Source organism: Lactuca virosa, chromosome 1 (assembly GCF_052849685.1).
Source record: "Lactuca virosa cultivar CGN04683 chromosome 1, Lactuca_virosa_CGN04683_v6, whole genome shotgun sequence".
Taxonomy (NCBI): domain Eukaryota; kingdom Viridiplantae; phylum Streptophyta; class Magnoliopsida; order Asterales; family Asteraceae; genus Lactuca; species Lactuca virosa.
This window is the reverse complement of record NC_136426.1, coordinates 97943703-97955893: the sequence shown is the minus strand read 5'-3', so window position 1 is coordinate 97955893 and position 12191 is coordinate 97943703. Positions and strand designations below refer to the sequence as shown.

At 32.5% G+C, this 12191-nt stretch overlaps 1 protein-coding gene across 19 annotated transcripts; it reads right to left on the bottom strand.

The window, feature by feature from the left end:
* Positions 1-4618: 4618 nt before the first annotated feature.
* On the bottom strand, positions 4619-10434 carry LOC145152421 (uncharacterized). Of its 19 annotated transcripts, none has more exons than XR_013733021.1 (9): positions 9855-10434; positions 9616-9696; positions 9200-9429; positions 9024-9066; positions 8864-8933; positions 8500-8696; positions 7784-7881; positions 6307-7013; positions 4619-5980 (listed from the first exon to the last, which is right to left on the bottom strand). XR_013733021.1 is itself a non-coding variant. In XM_079075409.1 (8 exons), the coding sequence occupies exons 4-7, from the start codon at positions 8959-8961 to the stop codon at positions 6352-6354; spliced, it is 354 nt and encodes a 117-aa protein (XP_078931535.1). In that variant the 5' UTR covers positions 8962-9066; positions 9414-9429; positions 9616-9696; positions 9855-10434; the 3' UTR covers positions 4619-5980; positions 6307-6351. The 19 variants fall into 19 exon arrangements, 1 of the variants encoding a protein (XP_078931535.1); XR_013733033.1 differs by having other exon boundaries at positions 8500-8586; positions 8654-8696; positions 8864-9066; positions 9414-9429; XR_013733045.1 differs by having other exon boundaries at positions 8500-8531; positions 8654-8696; positions 8864-9066; positions 9414-9429.
* Positions 10435-12191: the final 1757 nt, after the last annotated feature.

Genomic DNA, 12191 nt, shown 5'->3' with positions numbered 1-12191 from the left:
TCCGAACAAATAATATCATATATGGCAAACATATAACATTTAGCACATAAAAGCATTTTAGGCAACTTTCCTAAAATAAACTAGTGCTCGTGTCTAAAGTATAACAGACACTATCTCAAAATCTTCACTTAGCATTCTAAGTTTAAGTCTAGAAATCCTACAAATTCCTAGTTCGCTTAAACAAATGCTCTGATACCAACCGTGACATCCCCAAAATCACGGCCAGAAAAGACCGGTTTCATTTATGCTTTTAAAATAGTTTCAGAGTAAATCCATTGATTTAAAAGAGTTGCGGAAATTTGTCTCCAAAACAAAACATGATAAAATAAAGTTTATCAAAGCATTTCTTAAAGAAATGTATTTTCATTATATATCAAAACTCGGGATGTCATGTTCCGATACATACCAAAAGCATAAACAATACAATATAGACCTTACAATGGTTACATATAACTACTAGTCTATAATCCAAAAATATCTTGACAATGTCATCCAACTTATGCTCTCGCGCCACTACCTGTAATACAAAGAAACTGAGTGGGTCAGGCTTGGGAGCCTGGTGAGCATATAGGGTTTTCAACCCACAATAAATAAATATATTTAGTTCATCAACCAACAATGACCCGATTACCCATTCCCGTTATCCTCACTTTATGTCCCTAAAACAACAACTATTACAAGGGACCTAATCTAGGATTTTCATCGGGACGGACATTACTGCAAAGGGGTTTCCTTAACAATATATGTCCTAAAGGCAACCATGAGGGGGATGGAGTACAGCAAATGAACACCCAATTTCATTAACACGTACAGGTAATGAGCGTGCTAGCGTTCCACTGGACTGTCTAGAAAAGTCTGTGGTCGTCATCTAAACTCCGCTAGATGACTGAATCAGCAACAACAACGAGGCCTCTCATCATTTTATTTCATCACACAACAATTGTCTACCCATGTTCTACCCAACATATTAGTAGATAAAATATATACATTTATATACAGCTTAAAACCTGTACAAAACATCCGTTCAACAACTAGTTCAAATAAACAAATAATATATAAACACCTAGCACGTATTTTATAAAGAATACTTCATATCTATGTGTTAGAAGAAAACGAATATACACTCACTTGATCAGAAGATGATCGGGCAACACTACGGCTCTAAGAGTAGTATTTCTTCGGTGAAACCGGGAGATCTTCACAAAAACTGGGCTTCTCGCGGGCAGAGTTTCGGCTCGGAAACTTCACTTCTCGGGATTTTCGGGGCTTCGGGACTCGCTTCGGGTCTCGGGATGATACCGGGGCTTCGGGGGTATAATTTGCACGCAAATCGAGGCAATAAGGAGTGAGAGAGAAGAAATGAGCAACAAATCCCGGAGGCCTTGCATTCTATTTATAGGGTTGGAGTCAGCCGCGAACGCAGGGCGTTCCCCAAAGGAACGCAGGGCGTTCCCTTCGAACGCGGTGCGTAGGAGCGGGGTTCCGATCCTATCCCTTATCCGTTGAGTCAGCATCGACGTGGCCAATCCGGAGCCAAGCACTGAACGCGGTGCGTTCCCCAATTGAACGCGGGGCGTTCCCACTTTGGGATGCGTGCCTCGAACTTCAGAAATTCATAACTTTCGCATACGATCTCCGTTTTTGACGTTCTTTATATCCACGCGTAGGTGAGATTATGCTCTACAACTTTCGTTTAGACTCCGTCGGCTAATTTTGACTTTATTTTTATTATATTATTTTTAGTAGGCCGGGACAGGAAAACTCCGTTATAAATCCATAACTTCTTAATCCGACGTCCGTTTTCGTTTGTCTTTTTACCGTTGCACTACTATTGACAAGATCTTCGATTCTTGTTTAGATTGTTTTGGCTAGAAATCACTCGATCTCATATTCGAACTTCGGGCTGCATACTGTTAAGCTGAAATTTAGAAAAATCATAACGACCTCATACGAAGTCAGATTTAGACGTTCTTTTTATGCATGTTCTCAGTTTAACGTATTCTACGTCTTTCTTTTAGATCACTAAGGCTAAATATCGCTCTATCTTAAATTCATATTTTACGTCATTCAGCGTCGTGTCGGTTCTGTCGCGAAACTTCGACAGGTCATAACTTCTTCGTTATAACTCGGATTTCGACATTCTTTATATATTCAGAAACCTTGTCACGACCACTTCGTCTTCATGTATCGATATCGGTTCTATCTAATATTTCATTTTTATGCTTATTTTTATTTTTAATTCAATTAAGCCACACAATTAAGCATAAAACACATAATACTCAAATAATACCTTCTTATTATTTCAAAACGAGTTACAAAGGTTAACCTAGACTATTACATCAATATTAATGCCTAGCCTAGAAACGCGGACGTTACAGAAGATGATATTGTGTATCTATATACAGAGAGAGAGAGGGGGGAGGTGGGCCCTAAATTTTGTGTATGTACCACCTAAACCGGATAAAACAAGTAAAAAAACTAAAAAGACGGGTTTCCTACAACTTGGTTCCCTCATAAAGCCACGGAAAAACTTAAGTGACTAAAAGGGTCAACCCTAAAAAGTTCATGGGCTATATTTGTCATTTTCCCTTATGCTTACCATACTTTAAGTATAACTTATGTTTAAGTTCATTATCGTTATAAATGTTAGACTAAAACTTAGCGATAATATTGCTTGGTTTCATCGAAGGAAAAGACGATTGTTAGAAGCGAAGCGCTGCGCGAATTTCGAGTCATCACTTTAACAAGTAAGTGCATAGTTACTTTCATCTTACACATAGATATGAAGTATTAATACATGCTATATGTGCTTATTATCTTTGTTCCTGATATCTATGTCAGATGAACGATTTATACATGTTTTACGTGATTTAAACTGTATATGTATTTTTATACTTATAAGTATATTGGGTAAAGATGGGTAAATGAATGATGAGAGATGAAAGATGATATAGATGATGAGAGGTAAAAGATGATGAGAAGCCTTGACTTAAACGATGATCAAGTCATCTAGCAGAGTATAGATGACGACCACGAACTATTCTAGACAATCAAGTGTAACGCTAGCAAGCTCGCAACCTGTAGGTGTTTTTGAACTACTTTTTCACCAGATGTACTCTAAAAACCTTGGCAGCTATGGACTTAGTGCCTTATAAATGGATGTTGGCAGCTATGGATTTAGTTCCCTATAGATGAACGTTGGCAGCTATGGATTTAGTGCCCTATAGATGAACATTGGCAACTATGGACTTAGTGCCTAACAAATAACATCGGCAACTATGGACTTAGTGCATGTTGGATAAACCCTGGCAGCGATGGACTTTGTGACTATTCCCTAGGACAATCCTTAGGAATTAATGAATGAAGAATAGATGATTCTTAGGGTAGATCCTTATGAATAAAGAAGATAATGGGGATGAGAAGTTGGGTTAATTGTTTGATGATTAAACATAATAACTACATTATTGTGAGTTGAAAACCCTATGTACTCACCAGGTTTCCCAACCAGACTCACTCAGTTTATTTGTATCACAGGTGTCGATACGAAGCTACATTACACTGAGAGATTAACGAAGATGTAAACCATTAGTGTAAATGAATGTAAGGTCTATTTATGCTTATGTTTCTGTATTGACGATGACATCCCAATGTTTTAATATAAACAAAATACATTTATTCGGAAATGCTTTGATAATAAAATTTTTAAATAAGCATAAATAAAATTTTAAAATAACCGTGAATTTGGAGATGTCACAGATACCCTGGCCAGCTTTTGGGGTAGCATTGTTATTATACCTGAATATCCTACTGGAATAAACTACACGATCAAAATTATATATATATATATATATATATATATATATATATACTAGTCGTTTACCCGCGCTAAGCGCCGGGTGTGCATATTGTTCTTAGAAATTAGTTTATAGATATGATTTGTTTTTTTCTGTCTTTACTAATACCTTTGTTTTGTCACGTGATGTTCCTCTTGACAATACAAGCCACACAAAACATAGTCATATTCGAATAGGAAATTATTTTTTCTTTGAATGAGAATATGTCATTTTCAACAGGTCGAACCAGTCCAGAAAAGCCTGATGATGTCATTATTATATCAAAATTATTTTGATAATTATAAAACGTTCAAAAAATACAAAAGAAAAATTAAGTTAAAAGAGGCCAAGAAATCCGGCTCAAGTTCGTACACAAAATTCCAACAAAATTATATGAAGTTCAATTTTAAGAAACTTAAAAATAAAAACAAAATCATCTTTTTCTAAAATCGGATTTTAATGGTTGAATCGGCCACGATCGAATCGGTTTTCGTAAACACTGACGGATTTTTTCTGGTTCGTATAGAATTGGTTGTTGGCCTTCAAAAAGCCTCTAACGCGACCGCTTCTCGGTTGAATGGCTCAAAAATATTCTAACACGACCGCTTCTTGGTTGAACGGGCCGACAAATATCGGCCGGTTACGGTTTTCAACACTGTTCTCTTTAATATTTTTTACCTTTGTTCAAGATTTCTTTTAGATATATATTTTTCAACCAAAAAAGAACTATTTATCATATGAATGAAAGAAACTCCTTTATATTTTTTATTTACAATAATGTCTCTAAAAAAATACAATAAAGATAAATAATTTGAAACAATAATACTTTTAAACTAACCATTACAAAATACTACAAATTACAATAAATTATAGAAATAATTTGCATAAATAATGTCTCCTTTCCATCGCATCCTATAACATGCATCGAGTTTCATGAATTGTTTTTTACTCGAATAGCCTCTCAATTGAAGAGTGTGATGCAAAACATTTGGTGGATCTTTAGCAACTTCAAACTTTATCCCGTGCAACTCAATCAATAACTCAATCTTAAATGGGAAACCAAAACCAAAGGAAATGAACAACTTGTAAGGTTACTGAATATTCAATTGATCACGAAATATTATGATTATGTTAATATGATAAATTAAAAGAAATAAAAGAATATAATATATGAAGGTAGAATCAATATGAAGGTATTTTATATCTCATAGAAGGTAAGAAATAAAAGAATATGTACATATTATATGTTATGGTTTCTTATGCAACAAAGCTCCCCTTTTTGTATATCACATAAAAGGTATTTTAGACCTTTTATTCATTTCAAGTAATAGCAATGTAATTTATCAAAATCCATGATTACAACAATGTACTTTAATTCTTCTAAAACTTGTACATAAACTACAACCATTCAAAATATGTAAAAGAAATGAATTTGTAGAATAAGTTACCAAAATAATTTATAATAAAAATTATAATTATTTTTCAAAGTAAACCATTTACTTTTCCAATTTCAAGATTAAAAGCTTTCGGTGGCCTTCACACTCTCCTGTACAAAGGACATTAGTTTCTTATTTTTTCTAACTTTTTCCATATTATCCATTTAAAATGTTTTTTATTTGTAGATTCAATAAATATCTATGTCTCAAGAAATATATAAACAGACCATTACCGGTACTCAGAAATTACCATATTCCCTTGAAATTTCTATCTTGGGACATAATCGAACATGAGGCTGAGAGTTGAAGCATAAAGAGGTTAGAAACCATTAAACAAAATTGAAAAAACAAAAACATAAAAATCTATAGAATCGGATAAAAAGAAATTAAAAACATATATTTATGAAAAGTAACTTAGAACCTGATAAAAATAGGTCTTTGACCAGTCTGAAGCAAAAACTAAGGAATTTACATGTTTTGCGTTTGATAGTGGTGAAGATACGTTTGAATTACCAAAAAGTTCTTCATCCATATCAAAAACCATTGGACCAAATGGGAAAGTAACTACAAATTAGTAACAGAAAAACCATTGATCTTTAGAAAAGATGAAAGTACAATCACCTCATTCTTCTATCAAAGGCTCCAGACTTGGAATTGATGTCATTTCTATTCCTATATCTCACATTGAACCTGATCTTACTTCATGACAACCTATTACCATAACAAAAATATGAGTAATTTACAGCTTTGGTTCCTATGCAATGTTACTTTTTTCGACATGGTTAACAGTATCATTTTTTTGCCTATGGTCCGCTCGTGAAGTCCATGTAAAAACAAACAATTAAAAATGAAATAAAACTACGCTTTCCTCATATTGGATTATATCAACAGGAAACCCTTATAATGTACTGCTAAATTTACATGACAAAAAAGTATACCACATGACATAATACAAACATACTTATAGTTATTTACATCAAAATTATAAAAAAACTATTCTATACTATAAGAGAAAATTAAATGTTAATAAGCTTTACCTCATAGTTATTAGCTATAAAATCCCGAGCCCCATCGTGCTATGGTTAATAGCTGCATCAAATGGTAAAGTACTTAGACATCCTTACACATAATAGAAGTCATATATCTTTTGTGACATATCTTCATCAAATATTAAAGTACTTAGACCTCATTACACATACCAATAAACGTTTATTTATAAAAACATTAAATATTACCTCAATGTATTGACAGCTTGGATCTAATGGCCCTACACAATCACTTAGACACTTGTTTATACCAAATGGATTCATTTTTTAACTACTGAAAGACAAAATAACTGAAGCAAACAGAAAAATGAAGAAAAGACAAAAGTAATTGATATTGAGCGAGACATAAATAGAGAGAAGCAGAGATGTAAGCACTCTTTTTCAAAATTCCGAGTTATTTTCACATATGTGGGATACAGTTTGAGGGAGATTGAGAGAAAAGGGAGTACATGTGTCAAACAAATGTTAGAAGCCCATATATGACTTCTTAACAAATCCGAGTTCTATACCCGATCTTCGCTTAGATAGTCTTCAAATAAAGAAAAACACAAAAAAATGATAAAATCGAAACGAAACTTAAAAAATATATCAGCTTAGAGGCAAACAACATAAAATGATTTAGGGTTCTTACTTCTTACCTAAAACTATCTGGCAGGGAGCACTGTTTCTGGTTTAAGAACCACCACCTCCAAAACCTTCTGGAAAAAAAATTAGAAGATGAAAATACCGAAAATGTGAAAATGACGGAGGAATTATAAAATTACAGCAAATAGGGAACGGTGGTGAAGATGTGTTGGTCTTTGATTGGAGAGCTTAGAATTTTAAGGTTTTATATGATTGAGATCGAAGATATGTTAACATAGCTAGTGTTTACCGATTCAAGTGGTTGAAAGTAAGGTTTGGCCGATTCAAATGCCTAAAAATGAAGAATACTAATTCAAACTTCAAAAGGCCCGATTCAAGTGGTTAAAAGTAAGGTTTGACCGATTTAAATGGCTAAAAATGAGGAATACTAATTCAAACTTCAAATGCCCTCTTAGTCTTTTATTTTTGTTGACCAGATAAGTTTTCAATGCATAAATTCATTGTACAAATCGCATTAGGCCTTGTACCTCTTAATTTTCAGTCTTTGACCAAATATGTATATTAAGGTATTAGCCGTTTACCCGCACTAAGCGACGGGTGGTGAATAGTTTATATCAGAAATTAGTTTGTAGAGAGCGCAATGATTAGTTTCAATTCAATGTTGGGTTAGATTTAGGAAACCTGTCATATTAAAAATAAGACATAATGTATTGCCAAATTACAATGCTTTGAATATTAAAGTCAAAGACAAATCTATACTGTTTCAAACACATGTAGCAACTACAACACATCTTTTATAAACATTAAATTTGAATAAATATAGAAATTAGAACCAACAGGTTGGGAAATACATATTTGATTTTGATACAAAATGACTCCATACCTGCAACAAAAGGAGTTGAACAACAGACCTTTTATCCCCAAAAGTTTGTTTAGAATAAAAAAGAACCATACTTTTATCTCGGTCGAAACTTCCTATAGCTGATAAGAAACTTCTCAAAATCACTTATAAAGAATACATCATGGTATAGAACTCCCGACTACTATTAAAATAATGCATGAACCGAAAGATATATTGTTATTTCTTCTAAGAATTTTTTTGATATGACAAAATAGAGAAATTGTTGTTTTTAAATGAAAGTCGTACATTGAATAAATTAATGATATTCACACTACATAATATGAAGTGTCCATGTCCATGGCAGCAGCAAGCCAAGTGATTTATGATGGAACAAAGTATCTTAAGCATGTCATCATCAATATAATCAAACATAACTATGAAATTCAGAACCTGCAATGTGATCTTACAGGGGCAAAGTTGTCATAATCACAAATAGAATATCCAATTTGTCTATGTTTATAAGTCATGATATGAGAATTGCATACATAATCAAACACTAAAAAATAAATAGTTATTGATTTCTTATTGACAAGAAGTGTATTGAAATTAACTGTTGTCATTACTTCAAAACCGTGTGACATTGCAAAGAAGGCATACAGAGCATTTTTCCTTATCTAGAAAGACAAAGGGGCAAAAAAAGAAACTTTTAAAATACTATTTTTTTTTAAATATCAAAAAGATTAAAGAGGTAAACTAACCTTCCAAAGTTCCTTTTTATCTTGTGGGTCTTCTGCAAAAACAAAGTTGGACCCACGATCTGATGCTCAGATACAATCTTTTGATGTCTGTTCATGTGTATGCTAATAAATTCAAATATCAAAGTTGCAAATTCAGGCAAGTCTTTTTCATTACCAAGATTAATAGTCTTCACTTGAACCACATCTAACAACTCCACCTTTGAAACCTCGTAAAAAAGGACCAAAGTGAAGAAAGTTTAACTTAAAACATATCTACAACTAATGATTACTATAAAATAGATCTGAACCTAAAATGAACCTATTTTTCCATAAAACAAAGCTAATCTTAGACTACAAAATGTAAATAAAACAAAAAATTGTATACTTGATTACATTAAGCCTCATGGTTGCATATCTATAAAGAAATGCCCAAATCTGCACAGAAAAACTCAAATCTACAAAGAAAAATCCAAAATTATTCATGCTCTTATACGAAAACCCAAAAACAAAATTTAAAAAAAAAAATCAATGTTGTTCTCGTTAACCTTGCCAGTTCTGTTCATGTTTGTAGGTGGAGGACTCAAAAACCTGCAACAAAAGTCAAAAGGTCCACAAGTACTATTATAAACTGAAAACACATTCTTTAAAATTGGTTTCATTACTATAAACCAAAATATATAGAAGAAACATATGTGAAGATGGAAAAGTAATAGCTTGCTACCTAATGCTATTTGATAAACCTTATTCAAACCATTTTTGTTCCCTTTAAGTTCATTTTCATCTAGATCTGAAAATCATTTTTCGAACCACAAAGAAAACATGGTTCAGATTTGAAAGGAAAATCAACAAATAGACTTAGTAATATGTGGATTTCGAACGTGATAAAGGATTTCTTCAAGATATTCAGGAGTGTAAAGCTTGAGATTAAATCGAACCTCTGAGATATGCTTCCTACACACAAATGAAAATAGATTCGCTTCTTGTTAGAGTAATATCATAACCAGAACTCACTATTAGGGTTAAGAGGCCGAGAATAGATTGGAAACAAAGAGATACAGACACACACACACACACACACAGAGAAAGAGAGAGATAGAGAGAGAGGGAGATAAAGAAAGAATAAGAGAGGGATTATACCTTTAGGGTGAAGGTAGTATGTGATGGCTGCTTGGTGTGGTGAATAGCATGGTGACCATAGTAGATGGTGGCAATGGTTGACTGCTCATCAGATGAAAACATAAACAAACACTTGAAAACATCAAATCGTAGATTTATTCAAATCAAATCTTGTACCATTAAAACCTAGCTTTCTTCGAATCTTAGAATAATATGGATGAATATATAAAAAGAATCACATATAAAATCCAAATTGTAACCTTAAAATTTTAGTAAAAGCCGACCGCTCATTAGATGATAAAAACCCTAACTCGTCGTTCAATCAGCCTTGGTGGTAGATAGGAATAGCAGCCATGAAGTTTCAGAGAGAGATAAAAGTGAATGAGCAGCGACGTCAAGTGTTTGGTTTGTGTGGAGGGATTAGAGTTTTAGTAGAGGATATAGAGTTAAGAGAGGTATGGTCCAATGTGTGAGGTCATGGTGGGGGAGAAGGCGATATTGGTTGTGGCAGTTCGTCGTGGTGATAAGCGGAAGGATGCAGAGTGTTTGACGGTGGAGGAAAAAAACTGTGAACAGATCCAGAAGACGAATGCATCAAATATGTGTGTGTAGCATTATAAGGCTAAATAAAGGGAGACATAGTTGGAAGGTTGTTGGACGGGACATCTAGAAATAGGAAATTGATCACCAAATTACACCATATGAGCGACAGAGGTTTAATGGAAGAAACGATGTGGATCTGGAGGAGCGGTTGGGCTAGAAATCGATTAGGGTTTTTCAAATTGTGTAAATTGAGAAAGGAGCATCAATTTATGGTGTTGAATTCATAACATATGTTATTTGAAAAAGCGATAAATTTGGGATAACTAAAAGGCCAGGTCAAGATATGGCAATAGAGATGTGAAACAATACGCACACTTCTTTGACTTTTTCAAATATTGACCAAACCAATATCCATGATTTGTCAATGCATAAAAAGGTTGTAAACAGTGCAATAAGGTTATTGCACCTTTTAAAATTCAGCTTTTTACCAAATTTGCATAATAAGTAATATATATATATATATATATATATATATATATATATATATATATATATTAACGATATGTTTATTGCGACTCCTTTAGTTCAAGCCCCAAATCAATTAACTACTGAAAAAGGTCTTCAAAAAATTATTTACCAAAATAATTATGCAAACGAAACCTTATCTAGTATTACCGAGCATTTAGTTAAAATTAAAGAAAAAATTTTCAAAGACAAGAATGATAATAAGCAAGATATGGCAAGCACTAGTAATATAAGTTTTGTTCCTTGTCAAATCGATGGTAATTTTAATCTAGGAAATACAGATTTAATTAACGAACTAGAAAAAAGACTTTCAAAACTTCATATCTTAAACACTAACAATATTAATACTCTTACAAATGATGAATCTGAAAATAGTGATATTAATAGTGAAACAAATTTTAAAACTCTTGCTCAACAATTTATTAATTCAAATGATGATATTAGTCAACTCACTAATGACTTTTCAAATCTTAATAAAATTCATCAATCAAAGCGAAGCACTTTCGGAAAGAATCCAAAACCAACCATAAGAAATTATTGGAATAGGCCCTCTCTTCCAGATGTTCAACTAGAAGAACGAACTTTTCAATTTGATCGTTCTCAATATGATGGTAATTCTGTTTATGAATGGAATGTTGATGGCCATTCTAAACATCAAATTATGAATATTGTACAAGAAATGACTATGACTGCTAATGCTTATAAAGCTCATAATAATACTCAACTTCAAATTGTTAATATTATTACTTCTGGTTTTACTGGCAGTCTTAAAGGATGGTGGGATTTCTATATTTCACAAGAAGAAAAAGATTATATTTTATCTGCTAAGAAAACTATTATAAAACAAGAAAACAATCAACAAATACAAACGTTTGAAGATGATATGGTTAACACTTTAATTTTTGCTATTATCAAAAACTTTGTAGGAGATCCTACTACTTTTCAAGAAAAAACTTCAGAAATTTTAATGAATTTACATTGCAGAAAACTTACTGATTTTAGATGGTATAAAGATAATTATCTTGTTAAAGTTTTTTCGAGACCTGATTGTAAAGAGTCTTATTGGAAAGAACGTTTTATTGCTGGCCTTCCAAAACTCTTTGCAGAAAGAGTTAGACAAAAATTAAGAGAAAATTTTAATAATACCATCCCTTATCAAAATTTAACTTATGGAGATCTAATAAACTACATTAATAAAGAGGGATTAGCAGTTTGTGATGATCTTAGGTTTAAGGAAAAGCTCAAAAAAGATAGAATTAACAGTAAAAATGAATTGAAATTTTTTTGCCAACAATATGGTTATCAGCCCTTGAATGGTCCGTCTACTTCAAAATCTAAAGTATATAAGAAAAGATCTTCAAAATATTTCAGGAAAATGAATTATAATCTTCCAGAAAATTATAAAAAAGGTCAAGATTATGCGTCAAAATCGAAAAAACCTTATAAACCAAATTATAAAAAATCTAAAAGAAAATCAAAAGATATTATTATTTGTCATAAATGTGGGCGTAATGGTCATACAGCTAATA

Coding starts and splice junctions, on each gene's coding strand:
- LOC145152421 (XM_079075409.1), bottom strand. CDS start 8,961: ATGAATAATTTTGGATTTTTCTTTGTAGATTTGAGTTTTTCTGTGCAG. Junction 8,697..8,871: donor ATGCAACCATGAGGCTTAAT/GTAATCAAGTAT, acceptor GAGGTTTCAAAG/GTGGAGTTGTTAGATGTGGT. Junction 7,014..8,499: donor ATAAAAAGGAACTTTGGAAG/GTTAGTTTACCT, acceptor TTTTTTTTCCAG/AAGGTTTTGGAGGTGGTGGT.